The following is a 16,439-nucleotide window of genomic DNA, read 5'->3' as shown; positions in this document are numbered from 1 at the left end:
GAGGGGATGGAGAGGATGAAATCTGCCCCCTTTCTGTGCTGCGTGTGGGACATAAGCACTGTCCTGGCCTAGCCTCTCTTACTGTTGCAAGGTTTCTGTCCTAGACACCCCTTCTCCAGGTACCTATGAGGCCCTCACCCTCACCTTGTCCTCATCCCTGCGCAATGTCATCTGCTCTAAAAGAGCCACCCCAAGCCCCCACCCCATCACTCTTTCCTCTCACCCAGCTTTATTTTTTTTTAATATATTTTATTGATTTTTTACAGAGAGGAAGGGAGAGAGATAGAGAGCCAGAAACATCAATGAGAGAGAAACATCGATCAGCTGCCTCCTGCACATCCCCCACTGGGGATGTGCCCGTAACCCAGGTACATGCCCTTGACCGGAATCGAATCTGGGACCTTTCAGTCCGCAGGCCGACGCCCTATCCACTGAGCCAAACCGGTTTCGGCTCACCCAGCTTTATTTTCCTTTAGCAGTTACCACTGCCTCACATTATGGATTTAGTTATTCACTGTCTGCCTTCCTCATTAGAATGTGAACTCCTTGCCGCCAGGGATTTCATCTGGTTCACCAATACACACCCAATGTCTGAAACATAGGTGCTCCATAAATATATTTTTTAATTAAATTTTTTTTATTAATCCTCACCTGAGGATATTTTTACATTGATTTTTCTTTTTGAGAGAGAAAGTGGAAGGGAGAGGGAGAGACAGAGAGAGAAACATTGATGTGAGAGAGACACATCAATTGGTTGCCTCCCACACACACCCTGACCTGGGCCGGGGGATGGGGGGGCGGGTGTCAAGCCTGCAATGGAGGTATGTGTCCTTGACAGGAATCAAATCTGCGACCTTTCAATCTATGGGCTGATGCTCTATCCACTGAGCCAAATTGGCTAAGGCTCAATAACTATTTTTTTATTGAATTCATTTTGAAAGGAAAACTTGTTATAATTCAGAGGAGAACCAATGTACTGAGGGAGCCATATAGCACACTTCCATTTTTGCTCATAACATTTCTTAATTTGTATCCATCCTCTTTTATGTAAACCACAAGATGAAATAAATGAGAGAAATTATAGCTATGTCCTAAGCATCTTGGAAAGGAAAACCTGTTTCTTCTATTCCTTACAATCCAGAATGGTTTAATCTTCCTTCATAGCGTTCCTGGAAGTTTTCTCCCTCTCTGTCTCATCATTAGAGTTCAATGGTTAAAAAATAGCCCTAGCCAGTTTGGCTCAGTTGATAGAGTGTTGGCCTGCAGACTAAAGGGTCCCAGGTTCGATTCCAGTCAAGGGCACATGCCCGGGTTGTGGGCTCGATCCCCAGTAGGGGGTGTGTAAGAGGCAGACGATCAATGATTCTTTTTCATCATTGATGTTTCTATCGCTCCCTCCCTCTCCCTTCCTCTCTGAAATCAATAAAAATATATTTTAAAAAATGACATCAAACAGACCCTCAAACCTCAGAGGGATGGCAGCGGAGGGCGAGGGTTGGGGTAAGAGATCAACCAAAGGATTTGTATGCATGCATATAAGCATAACCAATGGATACAGACAATAGGGGGGTGAAGGCCTGTGCTGAGGGGCAGGGGAGGGCTAGGAGAGATCAATGGGGGGGGGGAAGAGACATATGTAATACTTTCAACACTATAAAATTTTAAAAATAATAATGACAGGAGGGAACGGAGGTGAACTGGTAAAGATACAGACAACCCAACTGAGGTTACAACTGGCCACAGAACATTCCCTGGTACTCTCCACCATCCTAACAAAGAGATTTCTTTCGCCCCTAACAAAGAAGAGCTCAGAGTTTTGTATTGCAAGAACATTCCTGTTCACCCTGAAACTTTGGGTAAAAAACAAATTTACAAAGGAATAAACCAAGGAACAAAAAATGGCAAAAGAGAGTCTCCTTACTCCTGAGTCCTACCCCAGATGGTGAGATAGTGAGTGAGGTAATATTAGTTTGGACCAAAGAACACAGGGTGACTCAGCTACATTCCAGAGAATGGCATTTCCTGAGTACAAGTGCTTCCTAGGACCAGGCAATAGAGGCCTTATCAGACCAACTAGAGAAGAGGAACTTATGTCCCCAACCTCACCCCATCCAAATCATACATTCCAAAGTCTTCATTCTACACCACAGGCACGTTTAGTCTTCCCTGGAATCAAGTCTACAGACCTAAGTGCACTTGAGTCCTGAGACATCTTGTCTATGTTATTAAGCTGCCCAAGACAACCCTGCTAAGTGCCTAGAGTCATCTCACTCTTGTTCATTGATAGCATTACTCCTCTGAAAATCCTATATAATAAAACCCTACTACAGACAACCCAACTGAGGTTACAACTGGCCACAGAACATTCCCTGGTACTCTCCAAAGGGAATGCAAATCGACCAAAGGGCAGAACGACCAGCAGAATGACTGGTTGCTATGACACGCACTGACCACCAGGGGGCAGACACTCAATGCAAGAGCTGCCCCCGGGTGGTCAGTGCGCTCGCGCAGGGGGTGCGCCGCTCGGCCAGAAGCCAGACTTAAGGCTGGTGAGTGCAGCAGCGGTGGTGGGAGCCTCTCCCACCTCCGAGGCAGCAGCAGTGCTAAGGAGCAGTGAGCTGAATGGTAAGGAGCAGCGAGCAGGCAGCTGGTAAGGAATGAGGGGTCCCAGACTGTAAGAGGGCACAGGTCAGGCTGCGGGATCCCCCCCACCACCAGTGCACTGATTTTGTGCACTGGGCCTCTAGTTGAATTAATAAAGGACTCTTGAAGATGTTGAAGAATTTTCAAACCTAAGGAATGAATTGCTGAGAATAAAGTTGGAGGAGACACGGTTCAGTGTTGGGGCCCGCCCAGCATCCCAGTATGCAGGTCACTCACTGACTTGTTAGTGCATACAGTTAATCCCAGGGAATCAACCACCAGAAACCAGCACAACGTGTCAGTAGATCCTTTTCAACCTTTATCCCAGGCAAATGTGTGGGTCAGACACAACCCACAGCACACAGCTGGTTTCCTCAACTGTAAATGGGGTTCATGATACAGTTCTTCCTCATACTATTATAGTGGTTGTGAAAGTGCCTCAAAGAGGCTTGGTTCATAGAAAACCAGAGGATACCTGGTTTGTCTGAATGTGCACTTGCCTTGGTGGTGTTTGGACCAGACCATGTCCCTAGGGAGCAGGGCTCTGGTGGGTACTCATGCTGTGAGTGTCCACCACATGCGAGCAGGTGCTTGACCAAAGCATTTTGATGATGGTGAAGACAAAAGGCCAGAGAGAAAAATCTGAAGACAGATGAGCTAGCACTATAAAAAAATCTGATACTAGTTATGGGTGAGGAAGTGGAGCCCCAGGACACTCCATACACTGCTGACTGAAGTAAACACTTATATAAATATTTTGGAGGGTGATTTGGCAGTATGCATAAATGGGGAAGCAATTCCACTCTTAGGTATATATTCTAGAGAAATGCTTATACATGTCCCCAGGAAAAATGTGCAAAAACGTTCATAGCAGCATTGGTTGAAAAAAAAAAAAAAAAGGAAAAAGAAAACCTAGATTTTCTAAATATGACGTTTATATAGAGGAATACTACACAGCTGTTAAAGTGAATGAACCAGAGCAATGTGTATCTCATGGATGAATCTCACTAGTAAAATATTGAGCAAAAAAAGACAAGTTGCCGAAGAATATATGCAATGGGTCAGGCAAAACTAAATGCTGTATTGCTCAGGATACATACACAGTTATATATATAAAGAATATAAAGACAAGTGTGGGAACTGCAAACACCAAATTCAGGAAGGATGTCGTACAGGAAGAAGGAAAAGTATAAGCGGAACTTCAGCTATATTTGTAGCGTTTTTTAAAAGGAGGTCCACAAGTAAGGCGTATCAGTTCTTCTTTATAACTTTCTGCTTATTTGAATTATGACATTAAAAAAAAAAAAAGGCCAGGACTGGAGGAGCCTTACATAAAACAGAGGGAGAAGCTGGGCCGACTTGTGAGAAGATTCAGAGTTGCTCTTGCCACCCCTGGAGCCCAGACCTCAGACCCCAGACCCCAGACCCCAGAGTAATGGAAACTGATGAGCCACACTGAAAGGCTGAGCCCAGAAAGGTCTCCTGTTGAGGGGAGGGAAGGAAGGAAGGACATTTTGATGCTGCCCCCTCTGGTTCTGAACCTAGTTCTTGGCCTGCACCCCAACCCCTGGGCTGCAAGAACCCCAGGTGGAGGAGATGGGGGTAGAGGGTGGGGGAGGGCTGCAGAGCATTCCAGTACCCAGGCCCATGGATGCACATGCCTGCATGTCTCACTCACACCAAACACACCCATGCAGGCTGCCACCCCCACTCACACACTGCCTTTCAAACAACCTGGATTGGCCACCCGGACATCCACAGCACCTTTGCAGCCCTTCACGCATGCACACACACCCCTTCCACCGCCCACCCTGGCCAGAACCCCAGAACTGGAGCTGCTGCAGAGCCGCCGGTGGCAGGCCCCCAGCGACCTCTACAGCGCTGCGTTTTTCCAGCAGTCTCACTCCCTCTACCGTATTCTCTGGGAATTGGTGTCTGACGCGGCTGCTCTGCACATTATTTATTTATTTCCTCTTCCTCCCGCCCAGACCCTCCTGTCAGGAGAGCTGCAGCCCAGACGGAGACAGGCAGGAAGCTACCGGGACACAGGAGGCAGAGGACAGAAGGAGGACCTCTCAGAAGCCCCCACCCAGTACATCAAGCTCATCAAGTCTCCAGGTGGCCATGAGCACCAGGCAGGAGACCAGAAGAGAGGGGGGAGACTCCAGCAGGCGGGGACAGGGGGCAGAGCTTCGGGACCGAGCCCACCTGAGCCAGCAGCGCCGGCTCAAACAGGCCACCCAGTTCCTGCACAAGGACTCCGCCGACCTGCTGCCCCTGGACAGCCTCAAGAGGCTGGGCACCTCCAAGGACTTGGTGAGGAAGCCCTCTCCCCTTCCACAGACCCCCCCAGAAGACCTCTGGCCCTTCCTCTCCACCTCTCCACCCCCTATCCTGAGGGTGGGAGTGATGACATTTAACTGGGGATCCTAAGCCTTCATATTCCCCTCCCTCTCTGAGTTGGGAACAGGCAGTCCTGCCAACTTGAGGGGCTCCCTCTGATCATTCTCAGCTCTTCATCGGGAATATTCCCATGACTTGTGGCTCCGCGGGACCCGATTCTCATGGCTCAGCTTTCCCCCCCAAACCCAAGGCTTATCTTGGAGTGAGCTCTGCTGTTCGGGAGTAGAGGTTTCCAGGGGCACGGAGCCTCTGGAGCAGTTGATTACAGCAGGAGGGCCTGGAGGATTGGCCAGTTTAGGGTTATGCTTTCCTTCCTCTCCCTAAACCAGAGTCCCTCATACCAGCTCTGGCCACTCATTTGCTTTCTCCCCTCAGAATGAAGCATTAAAGCCCTCCATCCTTGCCAAATCACCAGGATTTCTAATGGCGCCTGCCAGGCCACCTGGCCTCCTGAGGGCCCCCTTCCTCCCTCTGAGCCTCCCTCCAGGCTCCTCCTTTCCTCCCATCTTCCTGCAGCAGCTTTGGCCTCCAGAGGGAATGGCGGGGGTGGGGGGGGGTGGGGTGGGGGGTAACCGTGGGAGGTGAGTGGTCAGGGGACCTGCATGTGTGCATTCCCCTCAGAGAGAGTGGTGAGGGGCATGGGCTTTGAAGCCACGCTGCTTAGATCCAGATTCTGCTCTGCTCCTTGGGCAAGTTACTTTATGTCTCTGCCTCAGTTTCTTCACCTATTAAATGAGGATAAAATTAATAGTACCTACCTCATAGGGTTGTTGCAAGAGTTAACAGCTGATACCCATAAAAGACTCAGAACAGTACCTGAGTGAGAGAAAGCAATATGTACCAGTAATTGCTAATTATTATTATTCCTTCAGCTACTATTTATTCCACTCAGCCTGGGAGAAAGGAAGCTCTGTAGGAGCCAGAGAACCTGGCATCATATTTGGCCTCTTGGTCATAAAAGAAAGGAAGGCTTTAGTACAAAGGTTTGGGAGCACTCTGTTCACTCTCCCGTCTCCGTCTCGAGTCAGAGGGTCTGAGAGGAGGGTGGGTACTCCTGCAACCTGAGAGGCGCAAAGGCATTTCTGGGGGCCTCAGGCCATTCCGGCAGCTCCGACTTTCCATATGCCTCCCAGCCAAATGTTCCCCCTCCAGAACCTTGCCCAGAGGCCAGCAACCCCCTAGCCCCACCCAGCAGCCCCCCAAAAGGAAAATTGATCCGATTAAGATTTCAATTGAGAGAACCACCTCTTCGCAAGCATAGCAAGCACAGCTGAGAAACGACAGACAGTGAAGCAGGTTCTTTGCTCCCAGTGGCTAGGACCTTTCGGCCTCTACCCTTTGGGGACCATCGATTTGGCCCTGGAGAAGGGCCATCCCCATGGGAAAGGTGGGAGGAGAGCTGGGAACCGCAGAGCTCCTCTTTCTGGCCAGTCCCAGAGCTCGCTGCCCTTTTCCCAGAGTTGGGTCTCCTGTTGGCAGCCTTGCTGGCGGGAGCAGCCTCAAGGGCCTCATTAGGCCATGGGTGGAAAAACAATCCCAGGCTCCCAAGGAGAGAGGGCAGGTGGAGAAGCATGTGTGGAGCCTGGAAGGAGACTGTATTCTTCAGCAAGTATATGCTGGGCTAAGCCCAGCAAAACAGGAAAATGAATGAGATACAGACCTGACCTCAAGCACTCTCCAAGTTAATGGGAGAGTGAAATTCACAAAGAACATCTGTGAGAAGCATGACAAAGGGGACTACCCCGCCTTGTGTGTGGAGGGAAGAGCACAAAGAGGTGAGAGAGAGCTCCCTGGAGAAGGTAAACCTGTACTAATTACCAGATGCCCATGGAACCCCAGACATCTCTCCTGAATAGTTTAGTTCTTGAGCAAAGTGTGTTGAGCTAGTCATCCAGGCCCCGGAATAGGGGAGAGCAGAAGCCAAGGCCCGGGGGTGGGAAACAGCCTGTGCAAGCAGTATAAGCAGGGTGGCTGGGGCAGATGAGCCGAGTGGGGTGGGGTGGGGTGGGGTGGGAAGGGTGAGATGAGGTAGAGTCGGACAGTGACCAGGTCATCTGGGCTGTGGATCTCCTTAGAAAGTTTGATTGAGCTCTACCATGTAAGCAATGGGGACGGGGGTGCTTTGATGAATTTTGAAAAGAGTAACATGTTTAGTTTTGTTTCATTTGGGCGCTTCTCAAACTTTAATGAGCACACCAATTATTGGGGCATCTTGTTAGAATTGAAGCTTCTTCTTCTTCTTCTTCTTTTTTTTTTTTTTTAGGTATGTAGCTATTGCCATTTTATTATTCATATTTATGTTCTTCTCATTTTTCTTCTTAAAGAAGTCCCTTTAATATTTCTTGTAATACTGATTTAGTAGTGATGAACCCTTTTAGCTTTTTCTTGTCTGGGAAGCTCTTTACTTCTTCAATTTTATTTTATTTATTTATTTTTTTTAATTAAATCTTTATTGTTCAGATTATTACATTTGTTCCTCTTTTTTTCCCCCCATAACTCCCCTCCTCCCAGTTCCCACCCCACCCTCCGCCCTCACTCCCCACCCACTGTCCTCATCCATAGGTGCACGATTTTTGTCCAGTCTCTTCCCGCATCTCCCACACCCTTTCCCCACCCAAGAATAGTCAGTCCATTCCCTTTCTATGTTCCTGATTCTATTATAATCACCAGTTCATTCTGTTCATCAGATTATTTATTCACTTGATTCTTAGATTCACTTGTCGACAGATGCGTATTTGTTGTTCATAATTTGTATCTTTACCTTTTTCTTCTTCTTCCTCTTCTTAAAGGATACCGTTCAGCATTTCATATAATACTGGTTTGGTGGTGATGAACTCCTTTAGCTTTTCCTTATCTGTGAAGCTCTTTATCTGACCTTCAATTCTGAATGATAGCTTTGCTGGATAAAGTAATCTTGGTTGTAGGTTCTTGGTATTCATCACTTTGAATATTTCTTGCCACTCCCTTCTGGCCTGCAAAGTTTCTGTTGAGAAATCAGCTGACAGTCGTATGGGTATTCCCTTGTAGGTAACTGAGTTTCTTTCTCTTGCTGCTTTTAAGATTCTCTCTTTGTCTTTTGCTCTTGGCATTTTAATGATGATGTGTCTTGGTGTGGTCCTCTTTGGATTCCTTTTGTTTGGGGTTCTCTGCGCTTCCTGGACTTGTAAGTCTATTTCTTTCACCAGGTAAGGGAAGTTTTCTGTCATTATTTCTTCAAATAGGTTTTCAATATCTTGCTCTCTCTTATCTTCTGGCACCCCTATAATTCTGATGTTGGTACGCTTGAAGCTATCCCAGAGGCTCCTTACACTATCTTCGTATTTTTGGATTCTTTTTTCATTTTGCTTTTCCGGTTGGGTGTTTTTTGCTTCTTCGCATTTCAAATCTTTGACTTGATTCTTGCGCTCCTCTGGTCTGCTGTTGGGAGTCTGTATAGTATTCTTTTTTTTTTTTTTTAAATTAAATCTTTATTGTTCAGATTATTACATTTGTTCCTCTTTTTTTTCCCCCCATAACTCCCCTCCTCCCAGTTCCCGCCCCACCCTCTGCCCTCACTCCCCACCCACTGTCCTCATCCATAGGTGCACGATTTTTGTCCAGTCTCTTCCCGCATCTCCCACACCCCTTTCCCCCCCAGGAATAGTCAGTCCATTCCCTTTCTATGTCCCTGATTCTATTATAATCAACAGTTCATTCTGCTCATCAGATTATTTATTCCCTTGATTCTTAGATTCACTTGTTGATAGATGCATATTTGTTGTTCATAATTTGTATCTTTACCTTTTTCTTCCTCTTCCTCTTCCTCTTCTTAAAGGATACCTTTCGGCATTTCATATAATCCTGGTTTGGTGGTGATGAACTCCTTTAGCTTTTCCTTATCTGTGAAGCTCTTTATCTGACCTTCTATTCTGAATGATAGCTTTGCTGGATAAAGTAATCTTGGTTGCAGGTTCTTGCTATTCATCACTTTGAATATTTCTTGCCAGTCTCTTCTGGCCTGCATGGTTTCTGTTGAGAAATCAGCTGACAGTCGTATGGGTATTCCCTTGTAGGTAACTGAGTTTCTTTCTCTTGCTGTTTTTAAGATTCTCTCTTTATCTTTTGCTCTTGGCATTTTAATTATGATGTGTCTTGGTGTGGTCCTCTTTGGATTCCTTTTGTTTGGGGTTCTCCGCGCTTCTTGGACCTGTAAGTCCATTTCTTTCACCAGGTGGGGGAAGTTTTCTGTCATTATTTCTTCAAATAGGTTTTCAATATCTTGCTCTCTCTCATCTTCTGACACCCCTATAATTCTGATGTTGGTACGCTTGAAGCTGTCCCAGAGGCTCCTTACACTATCCTCGAATTTTTGGATTCTTTTTTCATTTTGCTTTTCCGGTTGGGTGCTTTTTGCTTCCTCGCATTTCAAATCATTGACTTGATTCTTGCGCTCCTCTGGTCTGCTGTCGGGAGTCTGTATAATATTCGTTATTTCAGTCCGTGTATGCTTAATTTCTAGTTGGTTCCCCAATATAAGATCGAGGGTCTCATTAGTTTTCTTGTAGATCTCATTAAGTTTATCGGCGGCTTCTAAACAGTTCTTGAGAGACCTTAAAAGTGTGGTTCTGAACTCTATATCTTCCATTGACAATTTTGTCCTGTTTCTTTGTCTCCGCATTTTGTTATGCTTCCTTGGTGCACCCCCTAGTGGTCTTTGTTCGCAGTCTTGTAGTTAAATCTTGATTGTTGTAGCTAATTCCAGGGAGGGTTTGACCTCCAGGCCAAGTGGCTATGAGAATCAGCTGTGTCAGCAGTGAGAGAACTTCTGTCCTCTAGGGAGGTGCTAATCTAGCCTTTGCCTGAGGCTATCCGGCAAATGCCTGTGTGCAGGGTTTGGGCGGGGCGGGTCGCACAGGATCCACAGGGTGGGCTGGAGAGAGCAGTTATGGCGGCTCTCAGTCCTGTCCCCAGGGGCTCTGCCTCTCTGAGTCCCAGCACCTGCTGCAAAGCTCAGAGAGAAAGCTGCACTCTCTCTGACCGAAGCCAGACAGTCCCGCTTCTCCCGTTTGAGTCTGGGTCCCTAAAGACTCGCCCGGATCTGGAGCTCAGAGTCTGCGACTCCCTCCCGATTGAAAACGCCAACCTCGCCCTCTGCCGCCAGCTCGCTCCGCGCACTCCGCACCTCAGAATTTGACTTCAGCACTGTGCCTCCTCTGAGTGTCCGTATGCGTTTCTCTTTCCTCCTAGTTGTAGGACTTCCACTCAGCCAGTGTTCCTGTGGTTCTGGGTGATGTCCCTTCCGTTTTTTGGTTTCACTTTTGAAGTAGTTGTTCAAGGCAGCAAACTCCGGCGTTAACCTATGCCGCCATCTTGGTTCTCCAGTGCCTATCTTCTGTATAGTATTCTTTATTTCAGTCAGTGTATGCTTAATTTCTAGTTGGTTCTTTATCATAACATCGAGGGTCTCATTAGATTTTTTGTAGATCTCATTAAGTTTATTGGCGGCTTCTAGACAGTTCTTGAGAGACCTTAAAAGTGTGGTTCTGAACTCTATATCTGCCATTGACAATTTTGTCCTGTTTCTTTGTCTCCGCATTTTTTTTATGCTTTCTTGGTGCACCCCCTAGTGGTCTTTGTGCGCAGTCTTGTTGTAGTTAAGCCTTGGTTGTTGTAGGAAATACTGGGGGTGATTTGACCTCCAGGCTAACTGGCTGTGAGAATCCAGAATTGAAGCTTCTGATTCAGTAGCTTTTCTGCATTTCTTCCAAGTGATGTTAAAGCTGATGATATGAGGACCACACTTTGAGTAGCAAGGGTTTTAGATAATCATTGGCTTTGAACAGTACTGGAGGCAGGTTCTTATGAAGGCAAAGAGGCATCCCAGTGAAGCAGGAGAGCTGGGGTGAGTCTGTAATAAAGGCAGTAACAGCGAGCAGAATGGCCTACAAACACAGGAGGCAAAACTGGTAGAATTTAGAAAGAGATTGGTCAGGGTTGGGGGGAGGGGGTTGCAGGTGAAGGGAGTCCAAGGATGACTCCCAGCATCCTAATTTTGAAGATTTTAACTTTCTCTTTTTTTTTTTTTTTTTTGTTACTTTGATTCCTATTAATCACACCATCAACTCTGGGACCTGCAACCCATTCAAGGATAAGGTCAACAAAGGGGGGGAAATGTCTGAACAAACAAAAAGCCTCTTGAGACAGAATTTCCCCTAAGCATAATACTAGCTCCTGAAATGTACCATCAGCCAATATTAATCAGTCAAACCCAGATGGCTATTCCCTTCCCATTTCTTCATCGCTGAGCAATTACTGGGGTCCCTGGAAATGGCATGATTTGATACTGGGTTCACTCTGCTATAATTATCTAACTGCTGGGAGTCTTGAATAAGCTTCTGCCTCTTTCTTACTCCTGTGAGACTCAGGACTGGGTGGGATTAGAGACAATCCCTTGGGATATCTAAGGTGGGGAACCGAGCAGCCTGGATACTTGGCTTCAGACCTATCTTCCTTTATTGTTTTGTGATGGCGCTAGCAGCCGCACAGCGTGATCCAAAGACGCCTGTTAGAAGGAAACCAGAGTCGGAGTCAGGGGGAGTCTCCCCTGGTGCAGGCCCTGATGCATGGCCAGGAGAACAGGAGGAAGACTAACACGCCAGAGATTCCAGCTCTTCTGGTCAATTGCAAGGTGAGAGGCCTCCCAGGGCACTGGCTTTCCTTAACAATCCTGCCTGTGACTGGCTTACTTCACCCACTCTCCTTTCTGCCCTGGGTAGTGAGGAAAGGAGGGCGGGAGAAAAGGAACCTCTCTCCTAAGCCTGGACCAAAAAATGGGATCCTCTATCTTCTTTACTCTTTGCCTCAAACCATCTTCCTTCTGTGCAATTCCAGCTGTCACCACCACGACTCCCTTTCCTTTATCAAAGTATAATCTTTAAATGTGAATATGTAAATGATCTTCAGTGTGCTCTACATAATGGTGTGTGCATGGATGGATAATGCAACCCTCCTGGAAAAGCTCATGTGATGGCCTTGCCATCTCTAAAGCCATTTAACCACCTGCCAATACTGAACCTTCCTAATAAACACCCATTGCTCTTAGGCCACTGTCTTCGCTCAGCATTTCCTCTGCCCGCTTTGCAATCATTTTATGTCACATTCCACAATCTCTTAAGCCTCAAATGTTACCTCCTCCTTGAAAACTTTTGATTTCCCCAGTAGGAAATAGCCTTTCCTTGTAGGACACTTTACTGACAATCCTTTCATAGGTCTTAAGACTCTACCACACAGCAGTTACATTTCACTTCCCTTAGGCTCTGAAAAAATAGTATTCATTGCTGTGCCTTCCAGCAACATCTATACATAGTAGATGCTCAGTAAATGTTTGGAATGAGCCCTGGCTGGTTTAGCTCACTAATTAGAGCATCAGCTTGTCCTCAGACAGAAGAGTCATGGGTTCGATTACTGACTAAGGGCACATACCTTGATTGCAGGCTCAATCCTCAGCCCCAGTTGTCGTGTGTGTAGGAGACAACCAATTGATGTGTCTCTCTCACATTCTCTCTAAAAAAAAAATCAATGGAAAAAGTATCTTCAGATGAGGATTTAAGAAAAAAGTTTGGAATAAGAAAACCATGTGTTTGTGATGGGCAGTGTAACCCAAAATGTCTGTATATGCCCAAAAGAAAATGAACGTGTCTTCCTTTGCTTCCCATGGTGAACGTCTCTCTTACTCACACTTGAATTTCCCAGCAAGGTATCCCAGTCTCCTCATCCCTCCCCTACTCCAACTAGATTTCTCTAACCTGGTGGCCCTCAGCCTCCCAAGAATTCCTCTAGACCAGGGGTGGGGATAGTCTGGCCCGTGGGCCATATAAGGCCCACGAAATCACTTGGTCTGGTCCTGCAAAGGCATTAGGGGTTGTTTAAATGTTTGACCAAATAGAGCAGGCTAATTTTTAAGTTGATAATTTTGTATGGCCCTCGAGTGATGTTATAAATATCCAAATGGCCCTTGGCAGAAGAGCGGTTCCCCACCCCTGCTCTAAACAAACAGATATCCATTTCTGGTCAAATTGTTGCCAAACAGATGGACTCACCATCCCATGCAGTTCACTTCCTTTTTTGATTTTTTTTTTTATCTGAGCCAGTTTTTTCTCAGTTGTACAAGTACCATGAAAACCACTTTTAAAGACACAGTTCATTCCGTTCGTTCATTTCTGAAAGGCTGGGAAGGTGCAGGTCCCAGTCCATTCTCCTGAGACTCACTGAATCCCACACAACCCTTTTTCTCAGTGTCAGGACCAGGTTCTTAGGGTGGCCGTGGACACAGGCACCCACTACAACCAGATCTCCACTGGATGCCTCACCCGCCTAGGGTAAGAGTATGGCCCAAAATAGTGGATGGGGAATGGGGCTTCTTTTGGGAGTGATATTGTGAAATTAGATAGTAGTGAATATATCTTTGAATACAAAAACCCACATAATTGTACACTTTAAAAGGGTGATGACTCCTATGGTATATGAACTATATCTAGTTAATGGGGCTCTGACAGAGAAGATAAGGCTTTAGATCCCACGTGGGGCCAGGGATTGGGTGAAAACCCAGTGTTGGGTGGTGGTGGTGGTGGTGGTGGGAGGACGTTAGCTGACTAAAGGAATAGGAGTTAGGGCTGTAGTGGCAATAACCCTTGCTTCCCCACCACAGGTTAGGGAACAGGGACCTGGCGCCTGGACTCCCACCCCAGGTGGAGCAGCTGGAGCTACAGCTAGGCCAGGAGACTGTGGCATGTTCAGCCCAGGTGGTGGGTAAGTCCTCTCTTCATCAATAGCCCCTCTTCTCATCTCTTCTACCTTCTCTCCTGGAGATGGGAGGGGGGGGGCGGGGAGGGTGCAAAGGCGGAGTTTCAGCCCTGTCAGCACCAGACAAGGCGTCCCCAAAGGTGCTCTGACTATCCCCAATATCTGTGCCAAGATTCTCAGATCTGGGGGTGGACTGGGCGAGAAGGGGCACGCACTGACAGGAGGGCAGCAGTGACCACCGGGTACCCTCCAGAGTCTTGTTTTCATGTGGTTCCTGCAGATGTGGAGAGTCCTGAGTTCTGCCTCGGACTGCAGACTCTGCTTTCTCTCAAGGTAAGGAGGACACTAGCACTCTGGGGCCTGACCAAGGGCTGGGAAAGAGGCAGGAAGCACAGGTGTGGAAGCCTGGGTCAGGTTCCAGTGAAAGACATGATGTGGGACTGCAGCTTTGCTTCCTAGAGGTTCCTGATCTGCCCACAAGTGAAAAATGTGGAGCACTGGGTCCCTCCCTGACAGGGGTCCAGGTGAATGGAAATGGGGAAGCAGCGGATGGGTGGGGGGGAGGGAAGACAAGTAAGAGGGGCTGGGAGACAGGTTACCTGCAGAGGTAACCTCACGTTTCCTCCTCCACACCCCACAGTGCTGTATCGACCTGGAACACCGAGTGCTGCGGCTGAAAGCCCCCTTCCCAGAGCTGCCCTTCCTGCCTTTGTACCCAGAGCCTGGCCAGTGACTGCCGGCCCCATCAGTCCCCAGGGGGCAGTCCTGTGACTTAGGGAAGAGCCATGTGGGTATGGGGACATTACTACAGCCAGGTAGCTGGGGATCGCTTTGTCTGTGCCTTCTGTCACCACCCTGATCCTGCTGTTCCATTTCCCTGTCGGCCACATCTTCTCTGCTTCTTGGCAACTTCCCTATCCCCCAGGAGTTTTCCCAGAGAGGGGCCAGGATCTCAGGGCTCTGGTTTCCCTGTTCTCTCTCATTCCCCTCCAGAGAAAAGCAAAGCCAAACCAGGTCTGCAGAAAATGACACAGCGTCCTGGCCAGTGTGGCTCGCTTGGTTGGGTGTCATCCTGTGCACAGAGAGGTTGTCAGTTTGATTGCCAGGCAGGGCATACGCTCAGGTTGTGGGCTCGGTACCCCGAGAGGGACGTGCAGGAGATGTCTCCCTCTCACATCGATGTTTCTCTCTTTCCCTTCCTCTCTCTCTAAAAATCAATTTACAAATACCTTTTTAAAAGATTATACAAGGAAAATGGGGTTACAGGCTAGGCCCTGGCATGGTAGAAACTGGCCTCCACCTGTCCCCTGCCACCCCAAACCTCCTCGACTACCTTCACTCCCACATCTCTCACCTCACTTTCTGGACTCATTATCTTTCAGGATCAGATGCCCCACCTCACCAACCAGCTCTCCAGCCCGGCTGGTGCTTACTGTTCTGATTCTGCACATGCCTGCTCACAGCTGAGTGGGGGTGGGGGAGACACTGAACAGAATGATTCAACACCCTAGGAAGGTGGCTTGGTAGAGGAATGGCAGCTTACAAGGCTGGGAGCTCTGTTAGTTACCTTTTCTGAGCTTGCAAATATCTGAAGCAAGTTATCATTTGATTACCCTGTGCAAAACCTTGGCTATACCTCTACTATTTCCTCCAGATATTTGTCCTTCTCCACTTGCTTTTCACCCACTGGGTCCCTGAACTTCAGGGGGTGTGTGCAAGAGCCCTGCAGAGAGCTGCCCCCAAAGGTGAACGGGATGGAGGGGTTGTCAGTACTCAGACTTCACCTGACCAGTAGTCCTTCTTATTTCTAGAACTATCCACCTCATTAGACCTTCTTCCTACCCCTCATCTTGGGCTTCCTGAGCTAGACCTTGTCTTGTTTTGGAATCAGTGGCTTTCTATCCCCTAGCGGGCTCTAAGCCAAAGCAAAAGGACAAGGAGGCTCTTCCGGCTTCACTGTGGAGAAGAATCCAAACCTTAAGAAGCTAGATGCCCGAGTGTCTTTCTGGCTGGTTTGAGCCTCTGAAATCATGGGTGAGTGGTAGAGGAAGAGAATGGTGTAACTAGCCTGACCTAGGGAACTGGGACCTTAGGCTGGAAACAAAATCTTGAGCGTGGGGCAGGTTAGAGAAGAACCAGGATGCAAGGAACTGCCCTGTGACACCCGGCCTTACCTTTCTCGGCTAAGTCCCCCGCCCTCACAGGGTGAGGAGAGTGGCTCACTATCACAGTGTGATAGGACCCTGGTCCCTCACTGCCTGGCTCCATGGCCTCCGCTTTCCTGGTCTTACCCTGCTCCTTTCACTTCTGCCTCCTGCTGCTTCTGTAATTGTAGACAGACTGCAGACCCCTATGGCTGGCCCTCAGCTCAGCTGCCTCTCCATTTGAATAAACACCTGTTTCTCTACGGTGATGTCCTCCTTTGTTCTTCTTCCATGCCCACCAGAGCTGAATGATAACTCTACCCTTATTCCCTTACAAAAGGAAATGTGAATGTGGACCCTTCCCCAGCATGACGCCTCAGGCTGGGGTCAATAAAATTGAGAGCAATAGCTTTCAAACTCCTTTGAACATAATTTAAAGCAGGAAATACAGTTTATATTACACTCAAT

At 47.8% G+C, this 16,439-nt stretch overlaps 1 protein-coding gene across 1 annotated transcript; it reads left to right on the top strand.

The window, feature by feature from the left end:
- Window positions 1-4,486: 4,486 nt before the first annotated feature.
- On the top strand, window positions 4,487-16,220 carry NRIP2 (nuclear receptor interacting protein 2). The gene is made up of 6 exons (XM_036302074.1): window positions 4,487-4,959; window positions 11,561-11,713; window positions 13,321-13,403; window positions 13,733-13,833; window positions 14,108-14,160; window positions 14,468-16,220. The coding sequence occupies exons 1-6, from the start codon at window positions 4,768-4,770 to the stop codon at window positions 14,558-14,560; spliced, it is 675 nt and encodes a 224-aa protein (XP_036157967.1). The 5' UTR covers window positions 4,487-4,767; the 3' UTR covers window positions 14,561-16,220.
- The last annotated feature ends 219 nt before the right edge of the window (window positions 16,221-16,439 follow it).

Source organism: Myotis myotis, unplaced genomic scaffold (assembly GCF_014108235.1).
Source record: "Myotis myotis isolate mMyoMyo1 unplaced genomic scaffold, mMyoMyo1.p scaffold_m19_p_3, whole genome shotgun sequence".
In the NCBI taxonomy this organism is placed as follows: Eukaryota; Metazoa; Chordata; class Mammalia; order Chiroptera; family Vespertilionidae; genus Myotis; species Myotis myotis.
The sequence above is the reverse complement of the archived record's forward strand: the minus strand, read 5'-3'. Positions and strand labels throughout refer to the sequence as shown.

What these genes read in the sequence shown, in the direction of transcription:
- NRIP2 (XM_036302074.1), top strand. Translation starts at nt 4,768, where the DNA reads ATGAGCACCAGGCAGGAGACCAGAAGAGAGGGGGGAGACTCCAGCAGG. An exon ending in GGATGCCTCACCCGCCTAGG is followed by an intron (nt 13,404 to 13,732) that starts GTAAGAGTATGG and finishes TCCCCACCACAG; the next exon opens with GTTAGGGAACAGGGACCTGG. An exon ending in AGACTCTGCTTTCTCTCAAG is followed by an intron (nt 14,161 to 14,467) that starts GTAAGGAGGACA and finishes CACACCCCACAG; the next exon opens with TGCTGTATCGACCTGGAACA.